The sequence below is a fragment of the Bufo bufo genome, chromosome 2 (assembly GCF_905171765.1).
Source record: "Bufo bufo chromosome 2, aBufBuf1.1, whole genome shotgun sequence".
NCBI lineage: Eukaryota > Metazoa > Chordata > Amphibia > Anura > Bufonidae > Bufo > Bufo bufo.
The window spans coordinates 484,155,022-484,175,112 of record NC_053390.1 but is presented as its reverse complement, the minus strand read 5'-3'; the positions used below and the strand labels follow the sequence as shown (position 1 = coordinate 484,175,112).

Sequence of the window (20,091 nt, the reverse complement as noted above, 5' to 3'; positions counted from 1 at the left end):
GTGTGAGGGGCCTGGGCATATGGGGGGCATTTCAGGGATAACCGCTTTTAAGAACATGTATCCACCCCTAAACACTCCTCTTTAAAACATCAACATAACAGTCAAAAAAATGTTTTTTCATTGATGGCTTTCCATTGTAGGGGTGCCTCATGGTCTATTCAAATGCAATATGCCCAGCAAAATCTGCCCTCCAAAAACCATATGGTGCTCCTTGACTTCTGAGCGCTGCTGTGTGCCCATACAGCAGTTTATGACCACATATAAGTTGTTTATGTAAACTGCAGAATCAGGGTAATAGATATTGAGATGTGTTTTGCTGTTAACCCCGATGTTTTACAGGAAAATTGATTAAAATGGATTAAAATGTGCTTTAATTCCTGAGGAATACCTAAAAGGTTAACAACATTAATAATATCTGGAATAGTTTGGATAAGTAAAAGCATTCCAAAGTAATTACCACATAAAGTCACTGTTATATCACATTCGCAAAATTAGGATTGGTCATGAAGGGGTTAAATGGCCTGGTGTAGATATGGTTAAGCAGGACAGGAGGAGCCTATGAGCTGCCAGGAGGGATATAATAGGTCCTGTAGCTCACACAAAGAATCTGCTGGGAGACCACTGGTGTCTAAACAGAGAGCAAGGTCTGTGCTAGTGGACATTTTTGAGATCACATGACCTGATTTCCATAATAAAACTGTTCAAAATGTATGAATGCATCTGGGCTTGAGTGAAACATATTATACATGGTATATGTAGAGGCTGAGCACTCACCACTTGGACCATAGAATACAAAACACCAAAGGTATGGAGATAACTAGGTATTAAATGGTTAAAAAAGCACAGTATGTGCAAAAAAACAACAACTATGCAATACATAAAATTGAATGCAATAAAAAACAGTGATGGAATCATCAAGTTATTGATGAAAAACAGGAAAAAAAGAAGAAAAAAGTAAAAGATGGTGTTCTTCTATTTGCATAGGAAGACATGCAATGGAATATATATACACTGCTCAAAAAAATAAAGGGAACACTTAAACAACACAATGTAACTCCAAGTCAATCACACTTCTGTGAAATCAAACTGTCCACTTAGGAAGCAACACTGAGTGACAATCAATTTCACATGCTGTTGTGCAAATGGTATAGACAACAGGTGGAAATTATAGGCAATTAGCAAGACACCCCCAATAAAGGAGTGGTTCTGCAGGTGGTGACCACAGACCTCTTCTCAGTTCCTATGCTTCCTGGCTGATGTTTTGGTCACTTTTGAATGCTGGCGGTGCTTTCACTCTAGTGGTAGCATGAGACAGAGTCTACAACCCACACAAGTGGCTCAGGTAGTGCAGCTTATCCAGGATGGCACATCAATGCGAGCTGTGGCAAGAAGGTTTGCTGTGTCTGTCAGCGTAGTGTCCAGAGCATGGAGGCGCTACCAGGAGACAGGCCAGTACATCAGGAGACGTGGAGGAGGCCGTAGGAGGGCAACAACCCAGCAGCAGGACCGCTACCACCGCCTTTGTGCAAGGAGAAACAGGAGGAGCACTGCCAGAGCCCTGCAAAATGACCTCCAGCAGGCCACAAATGTGCATGTGTCTGCTCAAACGGTCAGAAACAGACTCCATAAGGGTGATATGAGGGCCCGAATTCCACAGGTGGGGGTTGTGCTTACAGCCCAACACCGTGCAGGACGTTTGGCATTTTCCAGAGAACACCAATATTGGCAAAGTCGCCACTGGCGCCCTGTGCTCTTCACAGATGAAAGCAGGTTCACACTGAGCACATGTGACAGACGTGACAGAGTCTGGAGACGCCGTGGAGAACGTTCTGCTGCCTGCAACATCCTCCAGCATGACCGGTTTGGCATTGGGTCAGTAATGGTGTGGGGTGGCATTTCTTTGGAGGGCCGCACAACCCTCCATGTGCTCGCCAGAGGTAGCCTGACTGCCATTAGGTACCGAGATGAGATCCTCAGACCCCTTGTGAGACCATATGCTGGTGCAGTTGGCCCTGGGTTCCTCCTAATGCAAGACAATGCTAGACCTCATGTGACTGGAGTGTGTCAGCAGTTCCTGCAAGACGAAGGCATTGATGCTATGGACTGGCCCGCCCGTTCCCCAGATCTGAATCCAATTGAGCACATCTGGGACATCATGTCTCGCTCTATCCACCAATGTCACGTTGCACCACAGACTGTCCAGGAGTTGGCAGATGCTTTAGTCCAGGTCTGGGAAGAGATCCCTCAGGAGACCGTCCGCCACCTCATCAGGAGCATGCACAGGCGTTGTAGGGAGGTCATACAGGCACGTGGAGGCCACACACACTACTGAGCCTCATTTTGACTTGTTTTAAGGACATTACATCAAAGTTGGATCAGCCTGTAGTGTGTTTTTCCACTTTACTTTTGAGTGTGACTCCAAATCCAGACCTCCATGGGTTAAAAAATTTGATTTCCATTTTTTTATTTTTGTGTGATTTTGTTGTCGGCACATTCAACTATGTAAAGAACAAAGTATTTCAGAAGAATATTTAATTAATTCAGATCTAGGATGTGTTATTTTTGTGTTCCCTTTATTTTTTTGAGCAGTGTATATATATCAAAATTGTTGCAGTCTTAGGCTACATGCACATGACCGTGCCGTTTTTTTGCGGTCCGCAAACCGCAGATCCGCAAAAAACGGAAGCCGCCCGTGTGCCTTCCGCAAATGCGGAACGGAAGGCCATTGATATAACTGCCTATTCTTGTCCGTTTTGCATTGAAGTGAATGGGTCCACATCCGAGCCGCCAAAACGGCGGCTCGGATGCGGACCCAAACGGCGGCCGTGTGTATGAGGCCTTAGGTTGAGCAAAAATATGTAAAATGGTGGAATTGTTGTAAGATGAGATCTTCATGCGGTTGCGTGCATAAAATATATAAAATTGTTCATATATTTGTAATAACCGGTGAAGAGAGAGGTAGGACGATTGTTGGAGGTAAATTGCATATGATAACATGCACAAATATTCGTATACTATCCGATCCAGGGGATGTGGATTATTTGGCATCTAGAAAATCCTCTCAATCGTTCCTCACATATGCAAGTCCGAATATATTCACTCCCTTAAGTGGGGAACAGCCGGGATACAGCAGTATTTATATTATTCTATGTGTCCATAACACAGAGATATTCATAAGCTGCCCAGTAGTAGTGTGACTCGAATTAAGGTACACATGTTATTTGTATGGTCTCATATGTCAGGTAGATACGATGTTATAATATTTAACCTGCGCTCACAGTGGCGTCCCATGTTGCTGCAGTGTTAGATACAGAGGTACCTGTCCTTGATTTATCAGCCGCTTCTGTGTTGTGATCGTAGTTACTTGTCTCTGCGCTTTGTCACTTGAGTTTGCCGCTGTCTCTGTTTAGATGATCACGGGCCACTTCAGCTGCTTGTATGACATATCCAGTTTTCTTTAAATATAGGAGATTGAGATCACAGCGTCCCACGTGTATAGAGTGTGGTGCGGAGCTGATATCTGTTATTACGAACTTTGCATGTGGGGTAGATAAGTGTCCATAGAAACTAAATTATTTAGGAGGGTATGAGTCCATCATCTAATGTACAGGTATCCTTGAACCAGACGCGTTTCGGGGTCTATTCCTGGCCCCTTCCTCAGTGGTTACCGTGATCATCTAAACAGACAGCGGCAAACTCAAGTGACAGCGCACGGAGACAAGTAACTACAGGACAAGTACCTCTGTATTTAACACTGCAGACACGTGGGACGCAACATCACATCTTGCAACAATTTCACCTTTTTACATATTTTTGCTCAACCTAAGACTGCACAATTTATGTATTGCATAGTTTTTTAGATTTTTTGCACATACTGTGCTTTTTTAACCATTAAATACCTAGTTATCTCCATACCTTTGGTGTTTTGTATTCTATGGTCCAAGTGGTGAGTGCTCAGCCACTACATATACCATTTTACTCCTTTTTTGACAGGGTGAGTCACTTAGGCTTTGCAGCACCGGCTTCTTAATTAGTGGAGGGTGAGCCACCATATCGCTCAAATATTTTTACAACATATTATACAGCCTGAATATTGGTGTGAAGTTGTCATTATATCTAAAAATAAAGGAAAAAAAGGTCTCCAGTAGGGATGAGCGAATCGACTTCGGATAAAACATCCAAAATCGATTCACACAAAACTTTGTTCTAATACTGTAGAGCCGGAGCTCCGTACAGTAATAGAATGTATTGGCTCAGATGAGCCAAACTTATTGCTTCGCGAAGTCTCGCGAGACTTCGGGCAATAACTAAATAAATTAATTTGTACTGTAAAAAAAACATTTCCTGAACTCTGTTTTGGTTCCAAGGTACTAGGTATTAGAAAGAAGTTTTAGGCTTCTTTCACACTCCTGTTTTGTGACGGATCCGTTCAGATAATACAACTATCTGCATCCGTTCAGAACGGATCAGTTTGTATTATCTTTAACGTAGCCAAAACGGATCCATCTTGAACACTATTGAAAGTCAATGGAGGACGGATCCGTTTTCTATTGGGTCAGATTTTGTCAGTGAAAACGGATCCGTCCTTATTGACTTACATTGTGTGCCAGGACGGATCCGTTTGTCTAAGTTTCATCAAAACGGAATGGAGACTGGACTGATGCAAACTGATGCATTTTGAGCAGATCCTTTTCCATTCAGAATGCAAACTGATCCATTTTGGACCGCTTGTGAGAGCCCTGACCAAATCTCACAAACGGAAAGCCAAAATGCGAGTGTGAAAGTAGACTTATGCGAATCGACTTCAGATGTTTCAACCGAAGTCGATTCGCTCATCCTTAGTCTTGAGTGATTCATTAATTTTATTGTCCACCAATATTCTCTTGTTCTGTATTTGATATACTATTCTCTCTCTAAGCACACGTTTTATCACTTTCTTATTTACTTTTTTCCTTAGGAAGCAGAGATGCTGAAAGGACTGTCATCATGGATAAATCAAAGGGAGAGCCTGTCATTAGTGTAAAAACATCTTCTGAAAGGGTAAGAAGGTTTCGTATGAAAGAGCAAATTAGTCTCATGCTGTGATGTAGTAACTTCTTAAAGGGATGTTTACACTTTTTTTATACTGATGACATATCCTCAGAATAGCTCATTAATACAGCACACAACACTCGTTCTTACTGTTTACCTGCTCGCCGTCAACATTGCAGTGGTTAGCAGGTTCGATTACGACTCACCGATCCTTTCGCTTCGGTTGGACAAATCCTTCCTATTCAAGTGAATCCTGAATATTTTTGTAATTGTGTATAGTTAAAAGTTTAGTTTACCCAGAGTTATTCAATAAAGTGTATCTAAATAGCGACACCTGCTGTTTCTTTCCCTTATTTTTCTGTCCACTTTAATAATTATTTGAATCATTCAAAATAATTTTTTTCACATTAAATATTAAGTAAATCTTTCTCAAGTCTTAGTTTAAAATGTTCTAAGTAGCCTAAAAATAATTTTTGTTATGTACTTTATTAATCAATAATACTGTTTTCTTAAAGTATAACTGTCATATATATTTTTTTGGGAGTATTGGATTGTGGTGATTAATATCACCTTGGTGGCCCTATTTAAACTTTTCATTGTTTATTCAATTACCCCTTAATTCCACATTTTTGTTCCCTGTACTGACTACTTTTACCTGTGCTTAAAATAGGGTTGCTAGGCATGGTCCGTCTATCTGTTGAAGGACAGAGGACGCAGAAGCAGGCTGCGTGCAGGGTCACATTACTGACAGCCAGCGACTAAGTAAATGATTAAAGCCAGGTCCTCCCCAGCAGCTGATAACAGTGCCAGGGCTGTGTGCACTTCTCCCTGTCCCTGCGCTTGGAAGACGCTCCCTCACTCAGCAGAGCTAGAGAAAGCAGAGTTGAATCAGCGCACAACAGGGAAGGGAGATCTGCCATCTGCTTAGTGTATAAAGGAAAGCAACATGTGGTAAGAGGACCCCTTTGTGCTGCAGGAGATTAACCCTTTAGGGGGAGGGCTTTGGTTACTGACACTTTTGGGGGGCTATTGTTACTGGTTAGTGAGGGAAGGCGGGATTAGCCTCAGGGCAGTGGCAGTCATCTTAACTGAATAGTGAAATTTCAGTTTTATGCAGACTGGTTGCCAAGGGCTGAATCTTATTAAATATGGGGTAAGTCAGTCTAATAGTAACTGATTCTGGAATATCATGTTATTAGTAACTACATATATGAAATTTGAAATTAGGGTCTAAATGTGACAGTTATCCTTTAAGCAAATAGGCACCTAAACTCCTGGATGCTATTACGTCCTAATATCATTATCCTAGTACAGCACTGAAGTTCCAGAATTTAGCTAAGCTTGAGAGGAGCACAGGCAGGAGCATCGATCTGTGCTCCAGCCTGTGTAGCATTCCCTGCGGCTGTCACGGTGGGGAGTGGGGGGAAACTCCACACCGTACAATGTAGGTTGGCGGGATATGCCACGAGGCGTGGAAACAGGAATAAAGGGAGCAGGTCACCTTCTAACACATCCCTAAATCCTAGCACTGACCTAACTATATGAGCGAACCCTAATGGTGGGAGGGCTCATACCCGGAACCTCGGGCCCTATTAACCCTAGAGATCCCTGGTAATAATGTCAGGGCTAGGAAACGACCTGTTCATCAACGTCTAGTATGAACAAGTCATCTCCTGCTCCTAACCTCATTGCAGGGATCTTCAGGGCGACTCAGGTTCCGAGGTTACTGTGTTCATACACAGTAACCTCGGAACCTGAGTCGCCCTGAAAATCCCTGCAATGAGGTTAGGAGCAGGAGATGACTTGTTGATCCTAGACGTTGATGAACAGGTCGTTTCCTAGCCCTGACATTATTACACCTACCTTCTGGGTCTGCTCATGCGGTTAGGAGTCAGGGTCAGGATTAGGGTGGCTTTATGCCTCATGCAGATGCCCGTGGAACACTGTCCGTGAGATACCGGACTGGCATTGCAGGAGCGCACGGTGTCATAGCGTCCAATGACGCCGTGTGCTTCTGCAATGCTAGTCCGGTATCTCACGGACCATGTTCCAAAGACATCTGCATGAGGCTTTAGGAGGTGACCTGCTCCCTTATCCTATCTCCCAGGCCTAGTTGCTATCTCATCTGCTCCTCATTGTACGGTGGGGAGTTTCGCCCACTCCCCATCGTGACAGTATGTCTAGCTAGGAGGCCCTCCCACTGGACAGATGGTATATCCAGGAAAGGAGCAACACTCCAGCTAACACAAAGGCTGGAGGGCAACTGACCTCAGTCACAACACCAGGATATAAAGAGCCACACCCAGGACATACCTAAATCCACACCAGCCAGATAATTAACCCCTCCGGCACCAGACAGGGGAGGACCCAGGGGGAAAGGAGGAGCCACCTACATGCTGCAACAGCACGGCAACCTTGTCACGGCGCACACAACAGAGGCCGTGACAGCGGCTCTCAGTGAAACTGTACGGCACTGATATGTCAGCACTTTGCTCGGATATTTCTTTTTACTCTTTAAATAGGACCTTTCATCGGTCCAAACATTGTGAACTAAGTATCATGATCTGTACAGCAGCGCCCACGGATCTCACTGCACTTAATATCCCTGGGCGCTGCTCCGTTCTCCTGCTATGCCCTCCGGTATCTTCAGTCACTTGGTTATAGTAGGCGAGGACTTAGGGGACTTGGTTATAGTAGGAGGAGACTGCCCTTGTTCTCCTGGGCATCTCCTTCTCCCAGACTGTAGCGCTGGCCAATCGCAGCGCAGAGCTCACAGCCTTGGAGTTTTTTTTCCTCACAGAAGTTTAGGTTTGGGTTCGGTGTTGTGTAGACTGTATTATTTTCCCTTATAACATGGTTATAAGGGGAAATAATAGCATTCTTAATACAGAATGCATAGTACAAAAAGGCTAGAGGGGTTGAAAAAAAAAAAGTAAAATAATTTAACTCGCCTTAATCCACTTGCTCGCGCCGCCCGTCTTCTCTTTTGTCTTCTTCTTTGAGGAATAGGACCTTTTGATGACGTCACTGCGCTCATCACATGGTCCATCACATGATCCATTACCATGGTGATGGATCATGTGATGACCGCAGTGACGTCACCACAGATCCTTTTACTGTGCACAGCAAAGAAGAAGACAGAAGAGAAGCCGGGCTGTGCGAGCAAGTGGATTAAGGGGAGTTAAATTATTATAATTTTTTTAACCCCTCCAGCCCTATTGTACTATGCATTCTGTATTAAGAATGCTATTATTTTCCCTTATAACCATGTTAAAAGGGAAAATAATAAAGATTGGGTCCCCATCCCGATCGTCTCCTAGCAAACGTGCGTGAAAATCGCACTGCATCCTTGCTTGCGGATGCTTGCGATTTTCATGCAGCTCCATTCGCTTCTATGGGGCCTTCGTTGTGTGGAAAACGCACAACGAGGAGCATGCTGCGATTTTCACGCAACGCACAAGTGATGCGTGAAAATCACCGCTCAGGTGCACAGCCCCATAGAAATGAATGGGTCCGAATTCAGTGCGGGTGCAATGCGTTCACCTCACGCATTGCACCCGCGCGGAAATCTAACCAGTGTGAAAGGGGCCTTAGTTCACAATGTTTGGACCGATTAAAGGTCCTCTTTAATAATGGTATAGCTCCTCTAAGGCCGAAGAGATTTTTTTTTTACTTTGAATTACAAAAGCTTTAACTTCTTTATTTAGGACATAGAAGACTTGTCTTGTGGGACAAGCTGTGTTTTTTGAAAGCCCCCATTTTGGGGTAGTCCTAATGTATTTTAACTTATTTTTGAGTGATGTGAAAAACATTTTCTGCCAACACAGCTCTGTAAGGGCAAATAATAATTTCATGGAAAAGTAGGTTTCGTGTTACATAAAGAGCCATCTGTTTTTTGATGTTTTTTTTGTGGGTTGTCTTTTTTTTTTTTTTTAAGTGTTAAAAAAAAGCTATTTTTTGTCACATTACATCATAAAAATTGAAACACCAAGCAATCAGAAAGGCATATGCCCCCCAAAATAGTACCAATCTAACAGTCACCTCATCCCGCAAAAAATGAGACCCTACCTAAGACGATCATTAAAAAAGCTATGGCTCTGACTATGGAGACGCTAAAACATAATTTCTTTGGTTTCAAAAATGCTAATATTGTTTAAAACGTAAATAAATAAGAAAAAGTATACATATTAGGTATTGCCATGTCTGTAACGATCTGCTCTATAAAAATGTCACATGACCTAACCCCTCAGGTGAACGCTGTAAAAATAAATAAATAAAAACTGTGCTAAAAATACAAATTTTTTGGTCACCTTGCCCCATAAAGTGTAATAATGAATGATCAAAAAATCATATGTACCCATAAATGGTACCAATAAAAATGACAACTTACTGCAAAAAATGAGCCCCTGCACAAGACGATTGGCAGAAAAATATAAAAAATAAGGCGTTCAGAAAATGGAGACACAAAAACATAATTTTTTTCAAAAATGCTTTATGTAAAACTGAAACAAAGAAAGTAGACATATTTGATATCATTGCGTCCGTAACAACCTGCTCTATAAAAAAATAGCACATGATCTACCCTGTCATCATATGTGCCCCAGAATAGTACCCATAAAACTGACACCTTATACCAGGGGTGGGCAATTATTTTTTCGATGGGGCCACATGAGAAACTGAAAATATTTTGGAGGGCCGGGCCAAAAGGCTAAACTCAATACTGCATAAAATCACCGCGTCCTGGCACAGGCGGGCGTGATGACATCATCATGCCTGCCTGCGCTGGGATTTCACTACCAAATAGACCTCAGGCCTGTAGCCTATGACAAGTCTTGTCGCCATCTGCAAATTTTAAGGCGCATTGGCGACCATTTTGGTCGCCATCTGGAGCGCTGTATTGCATCAGTGACATGAACACTCTCCACATAGAATGTTATATTACATCAGTGACATCACCGCTCTCCACATATAAGTGATATTTTACATCAGTGACATCACCGCTCTCCACATATAATGTTATATTACATCAGTGACATCACCGCTGTCCACATATAGGCGATATATTACATCAGTGACATCACCGCTCTCCACATATATGTGATGAGCGGTGATGTCACTGATGTAATGTATTACTTACCGGTATATGTGGACAGCAGTGATGTCACTGATGTAATATATTACTTATGTGTGGAGAGTGGTGATGTCACTGATGTAATATATCACTTATAAGTAATATATTACATCTGTGACATCACCGCTCTCCACATACAGGGAGTGCAGAATTATTAGGCAAGTTGTATTTTTGAGGATTAATTTTATTATTGAACAACAACCATGTTCTCAATGAACCCAAAAAACTCATTAATATCAAAGCTGAATATTTTTGGAAGTAGTTTTTAGTTTGTTTTTAGTTTTAGCTATTTTAGGGGGATATCTGTGTGTACAGGTGACTATTACTGTGCATAATTATTAGGCAACTTAACAAAAAACAAATATATACCCATTTCAATTATTTATTTTTACCAGTGAAACCAATATAACTTCTCAACATTCACAAATATACATTTTTGACATTCAAAAACAAAACAAAAACAAATCAGTGACCAATATAGCCACCTTTCTTTGCAAGGACACTCAAAAGCCTGCCATCCATGGATTCTGTCAGTGTTTTGATCTGTTCACCATCAACATTGCGTGCAGCAGCAACCACAGCCTCCCAGACACTGTTCAGAGAGGTGTACTGTTTTCCCTCCTTGTAAATCTCACATTTGATGATGGACCACAGGTTCTCAATGGGGTTCAGATCAGGTGAACAAGGAGGCCATGTCATTAGATTTTCTTCTTTTATACCCTTTCTTGCCAGCCACGCTGTGGAGTACTTGGACGCGTGTGATGGAGCATTGTCCTGCATGAAAATCATGTTTTTCTTGAAGGATGCAGACTTCTTCCTGTACCACTGCTTGAAGAAGGTGTCTTCCAGAAACTGGCAGTAGGACTGGGAGTTGAGCTTGACTCCATCCTCAACCCGAAAAGGCCCCACAAGCTCATCTTTGATGATACCAGCCCAAACCAGTACTCCACCTCCACCTTGCTGTCGTCTGAGTCGGACTGGAGCTCTCTGCCCTTTACCAATCCAGCCACGGCCCATCCATCTGGCCCATCAAGACTCACTCTCATTTCATCAGTCCATAAAACCTTAGAAAAATCAGTCTTGAGATATTTCTTGGCCCAGTCTTGACGTTTCAGCTTGTGTGTCTTGTTCAGTGGTGGTCGTCTTTCAGCCTTTCTTACCTTGGGCATGTCTCTGAGTATTGCACACCTTGTGCTTTTGGGCACTCCAGTGATGTTGCAGCTCTGAAATATGGCCAAACTGGTGGCAAGTGGCATCTTGGCAGCTGCACGCTTGACTTTTCTCAGTTCATGGGCAGTTATTACGCGCCTTGGTTTTTCCACACGCTTCTTGCGACCCTGTTGACTATTTTGAATGAAACGCTTGATTGTTCGATGATCACGCTTCAGAAGCTTTGCAATTTTAAGAGTGCTGCATCCCTCTGCAAGATATCTCACTATTTTTGACTTTTCTGAGCCTGTCAAGTCCTTCTTTTGACCCATTTTGCCAAAGGAAAGGAAGTTGCCTAATAATTATGCACACCTAATATAGGGTGTTGATGTCATTAGACCACACCCCTTCTCATTACAGAGATGCACATCACCAAATATGCTTAATTGGTAGTAGGCTTTCGAGCCTATACAGCTTGGAGTAAGACAACGTGCATAAAGAGGATGATGTGGTCAAAATACTCATTTGCCTAATAATTCTGCACGCAGTGTATAAGAGGCATATTACATCAGTGACATCATCCCTTGGCGCTGGGGTGCGCAGCCAGGGCCGGCCTTAGGTGTTCAGGCGCCCTGTGTGAGCTAACCTTGTGGTAGTGTTACCTGCAGTCCTATGTAAAACCACAGATAACACTAGTGCTAAATAATGTAGTAGTGTTACCTGCAGTCCTATGTAAAACCACAGATAACACTAGTGTAGATCATGTGGAAGTGTTACCTTCGTCCTTAGTGTGCCTCCCTGTGTCTATCGCACAGACTCCATGCTGGCGCTGCCTCCTCTTCCATCTTCTTCCCCGCACAGAACGTTCTGAAGCAGCTGCGTCAAGACATAGGAACACTGTGGGCAAGGTGATACACACAGGGAGAGACATACACACAGGGACGGGGACACACACAAAGGGACAGACACACTCACACACACACAAAGGGACGGACACACACAAAGGGACAGACACACACGGACGGACACACACAGGGACGGGGACACACACACAAAGGGACAAACACACACACACAGGGATGGACACACACACACACACACAAAGGGACAAACACACACACACAGGGATAGACACACACACACAAAGGGACAGACACACACACAGGGACGGACACACACACACACACACACAAAGGGACAGACACACACACACAGGGACGGACACACACACACTGGCACACTCAACATCAGCAGCAAGTCCAACCCTTAATGACCCCCACAATCCCTGGGGGGGGGGGGGGTGATGTAGTAGCAGGCAGGAAAGCACACACTGTCCCCCTGTCCTATATGAGCCCCCCCCCACCCCCACCAAATACCTGTAAGTTCTGTTAGTTGCTTGGCTTTGGCTGTGGCTGCTGGCTGGGGCTCCGCCTCCTTCCTCTTTCTGCCTGTGCGGCAGCTGCATCACGCTCCAGCAGCCACTGGTCTGCTCTGTTAAAGAGACAGGCAGGCCAGGCAGCAGAGCGGAGCGCAGAGCGGAGCGCAGAGCGGCCGCGGGCCCCGCCCCCTCCTCACTCCGGACAGTGACTCCGTGCTGTTACAGGGCCGGCGGCGGCGGCGGCAACAAAAATGCCGGGGGCCGGATTAAAAGGTCCGCCGGGCCGTATACGGCCCGCGGGCCGTAGTTTGCCCAGGTCTGCCTTATACCATAGTTTCAAAAATGGGGTCACTTTTTGGGAGTTTCTACTGTAAGGGTGCACAGGGGGGGCTTGAAATAGGACATGGTATCTAAAAACCGGTCCAGTAAAATCTGCCTTCCAAAAAAACATATGGCGCTCCTTTTCTTCTGCGCCCTGCCATGTGCCCTTCCATCAGTTTATGACCACATGTGGTGTGTTTCTGCAAAATTTGGGGTTTTTCATAAATAAAAGTGAAATATAGTGAGTGACTCAAATTTATGACCATCATGAATTACAATGTGTCACGAGAAAACAATCTTAGAATAGTTTGGATAAGTAAAAACATTTCAAAGTTATTACCACATAAAGTGACACATCAGATTTGCAATATTAGACGTGTTCACGGGGGCATCAATGACCCTTGGTCATGAAAGGGTTAAAGGACCAATTGAGTTTTGAAGTCACTTTGTGGGGCTTAAGTAGTAAAAACCACCCATAAATGACCCAATTTTAGAAATTACACACCTAAGGCTACTTTCACACTATCGTTTTTTGCGGATCCGTCATGGATCTGCAAAAACGCTTCCGTTACAATAATACAACCGCATGCATCCGTCATGAATGGATCCGGTTGTATATGTCTTCTATAGCCATGACGGATTCCTCTTGAACACCATTGAAAATCAATGGGGGACGGATCCGTTTTCTATTGTGCCAGATTGTGTCAGAGAAAACGGATCCGCCCCCTCAGGGCTCCAGATGGCGACCAAAATGGTCGCCAATGCGACTTAGAATTTACAAATGGCGACAAGACTTTTTAGTCTTGTTGCCATTTGCGACTAGAGCCACGCCGCAGCTCTGAATACAGCGGCGGGGCACAGAAGCTGAACTATCATGTTCTTATCAGCAGCGCAGTGGAAGAGTCTCTCCCTCCCCCCTGTGCTGCTGCCGCCGCGGCCAATAAGAAGAGGGACAGGGGGAGGGGCTGTGGCCACTGCGCCACCAATGAAGATCACTGACCTGTTAATACAAATACAGGAGGCGGGTGCCGGAATCAAAAAGCCGGCACCTGACCTCTATGACACCTGAGGGGTTAACTGCCGCTGATCTCAGCTCCCTGTCACAAAGGTCGGGTGTCTGCTATTTGATTCCGGCACCCGCCTCCTGTATTTGTATTAACAGGTCAGTTATCTTCATTGGTGGCGCAGTGCGCCCCCCAACCCCCCCCAACACCCCAGTATAATAAACATTGAGTGCGGCCCCCCCCCATTATAATAAACATTCAGTGCGGCCCCCCCAGTATAATAAACATTGAGTGCCCCCCCCCCCCCCCCCCCCAGTATAATAAACATTGGTGGCGCAGTGGGAAGTGCCACCAATGTTTATTATACTGGGGTGTTGGGGGGGGGGGGGGCCAATGTTTATATGTTTATTATACTAGGGAGGGGGCGCCCACTGCGCCACCAATGTTTATTATACTGGGGTGTTGGGGGGGGGGGGGGGCAATGTTTATATGTTTATTATACTAGGGAGGGGGGCGCACTGCGCCACCAATGTTTATTATACTGGGGTGTTGGGGGGGGGGGGCCCACTGTGCCACCTATGTTTATTATACTAGGGAGGGGGGGCCCACTGCGCCACCAATGTTTATTATACTGGGGTGTTGGGGGGGGGGGGGGGGTGCACTGCGCCACCAATGTTTATTATATTGGGATGTATATAATGTTTATGCTACTACGCATTCTGCATTAAAGAATGCTATTATTTTCCCTTATAACCATGTTGTTATAAGGGAAAGTAATACAGTGAATAGACTTTCATCCTAGCAACCATGCGTGAAAATCGCACGGTTCAACCGGAAGGATGGATCCGGCATTCCGATATTTTGAATGCCGGATACGGCACTAATACATTCCTATGGGGAAAAATGCAGAATCCGGCATTCAGGGAAATCTTCAGTTTTTTCCGCCAGAGATAAAACCGTAGAATGCTGCGGTTTTATCTTTTGCCTGATCAGTCAAAAAGACTGACCTGAAGACATCTTTTCCGGTATAGAGCCCCTAGGACGGAACTCTATGCCGGAAATGAAAAACGCTAGTGTGAAAGTACCCTAAAATATTAAGTTTAAATCCCCCCTTTCCCAATTTTACATATAAAATATATAAACGATAAATAAACATATTACATAGCGCTGTGTCCGAAAAGTCCAAACAATTTAATTTTAAAAAAAATTCTCCTATGCGGTGAGCATTCGCCATTTTTAGTCACCTTGTCACCCCAAAAAATAGGATAGGACTGTTCTATTATGGGCCGAACGTTTCATAAAATGCGAAATGCACGCAGCTTTTTTTGAGTATCGCAATACTTTTTTATGGTGACGAAAGCGAATCAAAACTTTGGTATCGAAACAACCCTACGCCAATCTGATCGGCGTAGCGTTGTCACGATACCAAAATTTTGATTCGGTTTTGATTTGGCGACTAAAAATTTAATTTGGCTCCTAAAATTTTCAGTTCAGGAGCCAATGGCTACTAGGAATTTTTTTTAGTCTGGAGCACTGCCCCTATTGACTTACATTGTGTGCCAGGATGATCCGTTTGGCTCCGCTTCGTCAGGCAGACAGCAAAACACTGCAGGCAGCGTTTTGGTGCCTGATCCAGAGTGGAATGGTGACAGAACGGAGGCAAACTGATGCATTCTGAGAGGATCCTATACCATTCAGAATGCATTATGGCAAAACTGATATGTTTTGGACCTCTTTTAAAGAGCCCTGAATGTAGGGGCGGGCGATATATGCGATATGGACGATATGAATCTGTGCAACGATACAGATTTTCTCCATATCGCATATATTGCCGGACCGCGATATGACCAGGACCGGTTGTGGCGGTAGTGAATAGACGAACCTTCTCACCGCTCCGTGGCTCGGGCTCCCGACCGCGCTGTACTGTAGTGGCCAGGGCCTGGCGTGCACACAGCGTCAGCCCGCTGGCTGACGCTGTGTGTGACGTCAGGTCCTGCAATGCATGCTGGGAAGAAGACACGACACCTGCGGACTGCCGACTCGCCGAGCGCCCTACAGGAAAGGTAAGTATAGCGATTCTGTGGGGGGGGGGGGCAAATGCTACATGGGGCTGATGGCACTGGCTCTGGGGTACATATGGCAGGCAGATGATGGCAAATGCCACATGGGGGCTGATGGCACTGGCTCTTCTGGGGGACATATGGCAGGCAGATGATGGCAAATGCCACATGGGGGCTGATGGCAATGGCTCTTCTGGGGGACATATGGCAGGCAGATGATGGCAAATGCCACATGGGGGCTAATTGCACTGGCTCTGGGGGACATATGGCAGGGATGATGGCAAATGCCACATGGGGCTGATGGCACTGGCTCTGAGGGACATATGGCAGATGATGGCAAATGCCATGGGGCTGATGGCACCGGCTCTGGGGGACATGTCTGGCAGATGATGGCAAATGCCATGGGGCTGATGCCACTGGCTCTGGGAGACATGTCTGATGGCAGATGATGGCAAATGCCATGGGGCTTGGGGCTGATGGCGTTGGCTCTGGGGGACATGTATGATGGCAATTGTCAAATGCCATGGGGCTGATGGCACTGGCTGGGGGACATGTATTATGATGGCAATGCGTGGGGCTGATGGCGCTGGCTGGGGGACATGTATGATGATGGCAATGGCATGGGGCTGATGATTTGCTAAACCACAATAAAAATATTGTTTTTAGAAAGCAAATAGCAATACGTTAGTAATAGTATAAGAAGGTTTTGTCTTAGAGTACTCGATTAATACTCGATTGCTAAAATAATCGTTTCCTGCAGCCCTAGATGTCATCAAGCTGTGCAACTCGCAAGCATGAGGGAGCATACACCAGTTACACGTGGGGCGGAAGAGGAGGAGGTGCTCGTAAAGAAGACCGGTGTGACGTCGGTCATATGGACCTGGTTTGGGTTTAAGGAGTCTGATGTTCAGAAGAACAATATAATCTGAAAACTATGCCGGGCGAGAATAATAGCGAAGAGAGGGAATACAACAAATTTGTTTTATCACCTCAAAATGAAGCATGTTTTGGAATACGAAGATAGCTAAAAACTGCACCCTCCACAAACGGCCAGTCAGTCAAGTTGAAAGAAAAAAGGTGGCCCTGCTTCTGCCCACCAGCAGACCGATATTTTCAAAGCATTTTCTAAAGGCACTCTGTATGACAAAAAAATCGGCGGTGGATTGAAATTACAAATGCCATTACCCTGTACCTGTGTAAGGACATGGTGCCGTTTCTTACAGTGGAGAAAAGCAGCTTTCAGAACATGATTAAGACACTTGATCCACGTTACAAGGTACCTAGCCGCAAATACTTTAGCCAAACAGAAGTGCCCAAACTATATGACAAAGTCCTCAAGCAAGTGAAGAAAGAACTCCGGAGCATATAACACTATGCAACTACTACAGACTTGCGGTCAAGTCGCACAATGGAGCCTTAAATTAGTCTCACAGTCCACTTCATCAATGACGAGTGGAAGTTGTGCAGCAGATACCTACAGACATCTTATTTTCCAGAGGATCATACGGGTGAACTGATATCTCAGGGATTAAAGGAAGTGCTGGAGTCATGAAGACTTAAATAAGAGTTACAAGTCTGCATAACCACCGACAATGGTGCAAATATTGTGAAAGCAGTGGAATTGAACGACAGGACAAGACTGCAGTTCTTCGGCCACAGGCTCCACCTCTCCATCGGTAGGTGAACGTTTCTTTTAGTCCTAGACTAGTTCAACATTATGCAGGGGTTTTTGACTGTGCTAATAATTTCTTCCAATTTTGTCCTTAGAGAGAAGTGTGAAAGACGCCCGTGTTGAACATGCAATTGGCAAATGCAAGAAAATAGTGAGTACCTTTTCTTACCCTTGGAAAAGGAAGAGACAAATGGCTAATGCCCAAGCTGAGCTAAACCTGCCTCCTCACCGCCTCATCACTGAAACACCAACAAGATGGGGGTCTCGACAGCAGATGATTCAGCGGGTGCTTGAACAAGAGAAGGCCATATCACAGGTCCTGAAAGCAGACCGGAAAACCAGGCACCTGGTATCAACTTGGCAGGACATTGATGTGTTAGAATCTATGAGCAAAACCCTCAATCCCCTGTTGGAGTTCACAGATGCTCTGTCTGGAGATGAGTATGTGAGTGTGTCATATGTTAAACCTGTGCTCCACCTTCTAAACAGCACAGTTCTTCCTCTAGCTGATGATGACATTGACACAGACCTGACGAAGGACATGAAGAGAGCCATCCTCAAGTATTTAAATGAGAAGTACTCACACGCTGAAACTGATGACCTCCTGGATATGGCCTCCTTGGTCAACCCACGCTTCAGATCATCATATATAGCAGATGACCGAAGAGACTTCATCTTCACAAAAGCAGCAGCAGAAATTTGGGCACTGCTAAAGACGCAAGCTGTGTCTGCCACAGAGTCACCACCATCACACACAAGAACAGGAGCTGATGGAGAAGCCCAGAGAGAACCCAAGAGGAGTAAACGAAGTCTAGGCAGCTTTTACAAAAAAGCATCCGCTCAGCCTAGCCCAGCTGCCCTCACTGACAGAGAAGCGACTGCAATTGAGCTTAAGAGTTACCTGCAGGCACTGGATGTAGAAGGAGAAGCTGACCCACTGGAGTGGTGGAGGCTGCACCAGGCTACTTTTCCCATGGTGGCAAGCCTAGCCAAGAAATACCTTTGTATTCCTGCCACAAGCGCACCCTCAGAAAGGGCATTCAGCACCAGTGGCAACATAGTAACACCGATCTGCACTGAAACCCGAGACTGTGGACAAACTTGCGTTTCTGGCAAAAAACCTTGTCTGATGTGCAAGAAGTTTAATCACTGCATGCAAGGAGCATAAACACTGATTTTCAGTCATGTTTGTATTTGCACTACATATTGATTTGCAAGTTTGCAATTTGTTGTATATTTAAAGGGAACCTGTCATCAGCTTTATGCAGAACTCACTGAGGGCAGCATAAAATAGTGACAGAAATTCAGATTTCAGCAGTGTGTCTCTCATGCGCTAAAAGTAAGTGGTTGCCGAGAACCAGCATCACAATCATTGCAGCCCAGGCCTTGAAAAGAGTCAAATCTACTTGAGAAGAGTCCTGGTTATTCATAATCTCCTGCTCTCCCCGCCCATGTGCTGATGGTTGGCAGTTCTCTCCTAGAGAGAAAGGGAGAAAACTAGGTAGAAGACTGTCAATCATCAGCAGGTGGGCAGGGATAGCGAGCAGGAATCTATGAATAACCATGACTCTTCTCAGGTGGCTGGGACTCTTTACCAGGACCAGTCTGCAATGATTGTGAAGTTGGTTCTCGGCAACAAATTACTTTTAAACTACACAGACCAATGAAATCAACTCACCTGTCTCTACTTTGTGCTGCCGTTAGTATGGGCAGCACAAAGTTGATGACAGGTTCCCTTTAACGGAAAAGAAACCCGTTGAACTTGAAGGGTTTTTAGTTCAAATATGTGCAGCTTTTTATTTTTGTGCAATATAAATAAGTAATCAGGACGGGAGGAAGAAATGTAATGTTTATTTTTTTACATCTTGCACTTTATTTTCAACAAATTTGTGTTTTACTAACACTTAGTCTTCATCTTTGCATTGTTTGGAAAACGAACTGTTACTGTGTTACACAATACACATATTAAAAATGTCTTGAAAAGTTTTGTAATTAGTATTTTTTGTATACATACAGAACAAAATAATATATCGCAATATATAGCGCATATTGCACATGCTTCAAATTATATCACAATATAGATTTTAGGCCATATCGCCCACCCCTACCTCAATGGATCTCACAAACGGAAAGCCAAAACGCCAGTGTGAAAGTAGCCTTAAAACTGATTTTACAAGCATCGTTAACCCTTTACATGTTTCACAGGAATTAAAGGAAAATGGAGGTGACATTTAGGAAAAAAATGTGTTGCAGATTTTACATTTTTATATATTTTTCCTGTAATACAGCAAGGGTTAACAGCCAAACAAACCTCAATATTTAGTACCCTGATTCTGTAGTTTACA

At 44.5% G+C, this 20,091-nt stretch overlaps 1 protein-coding gene across 1 annotated transcript in view; it reads left to right on the top strand.

Moving 5' to 3' along the window:
* Positions 1-20,091, top strand: part of LOC120989572 (scaffold attachment factor B2-like) — a 392,913-nt gene that overhangs the window by 198,567 nt on the left and 174,255 nt on the right. Inside the window, exon 6 of the mRNA XM_040417765.1 lies at positions 4,958-5,040. Within this exon, the coding sequence (XP_040273699.1) occupies positions 4,958-5,040 (83 nt within the window). The remainder of the gene's footprint in view (positions 1-4,957; positions 5,041-20,091) is intronic.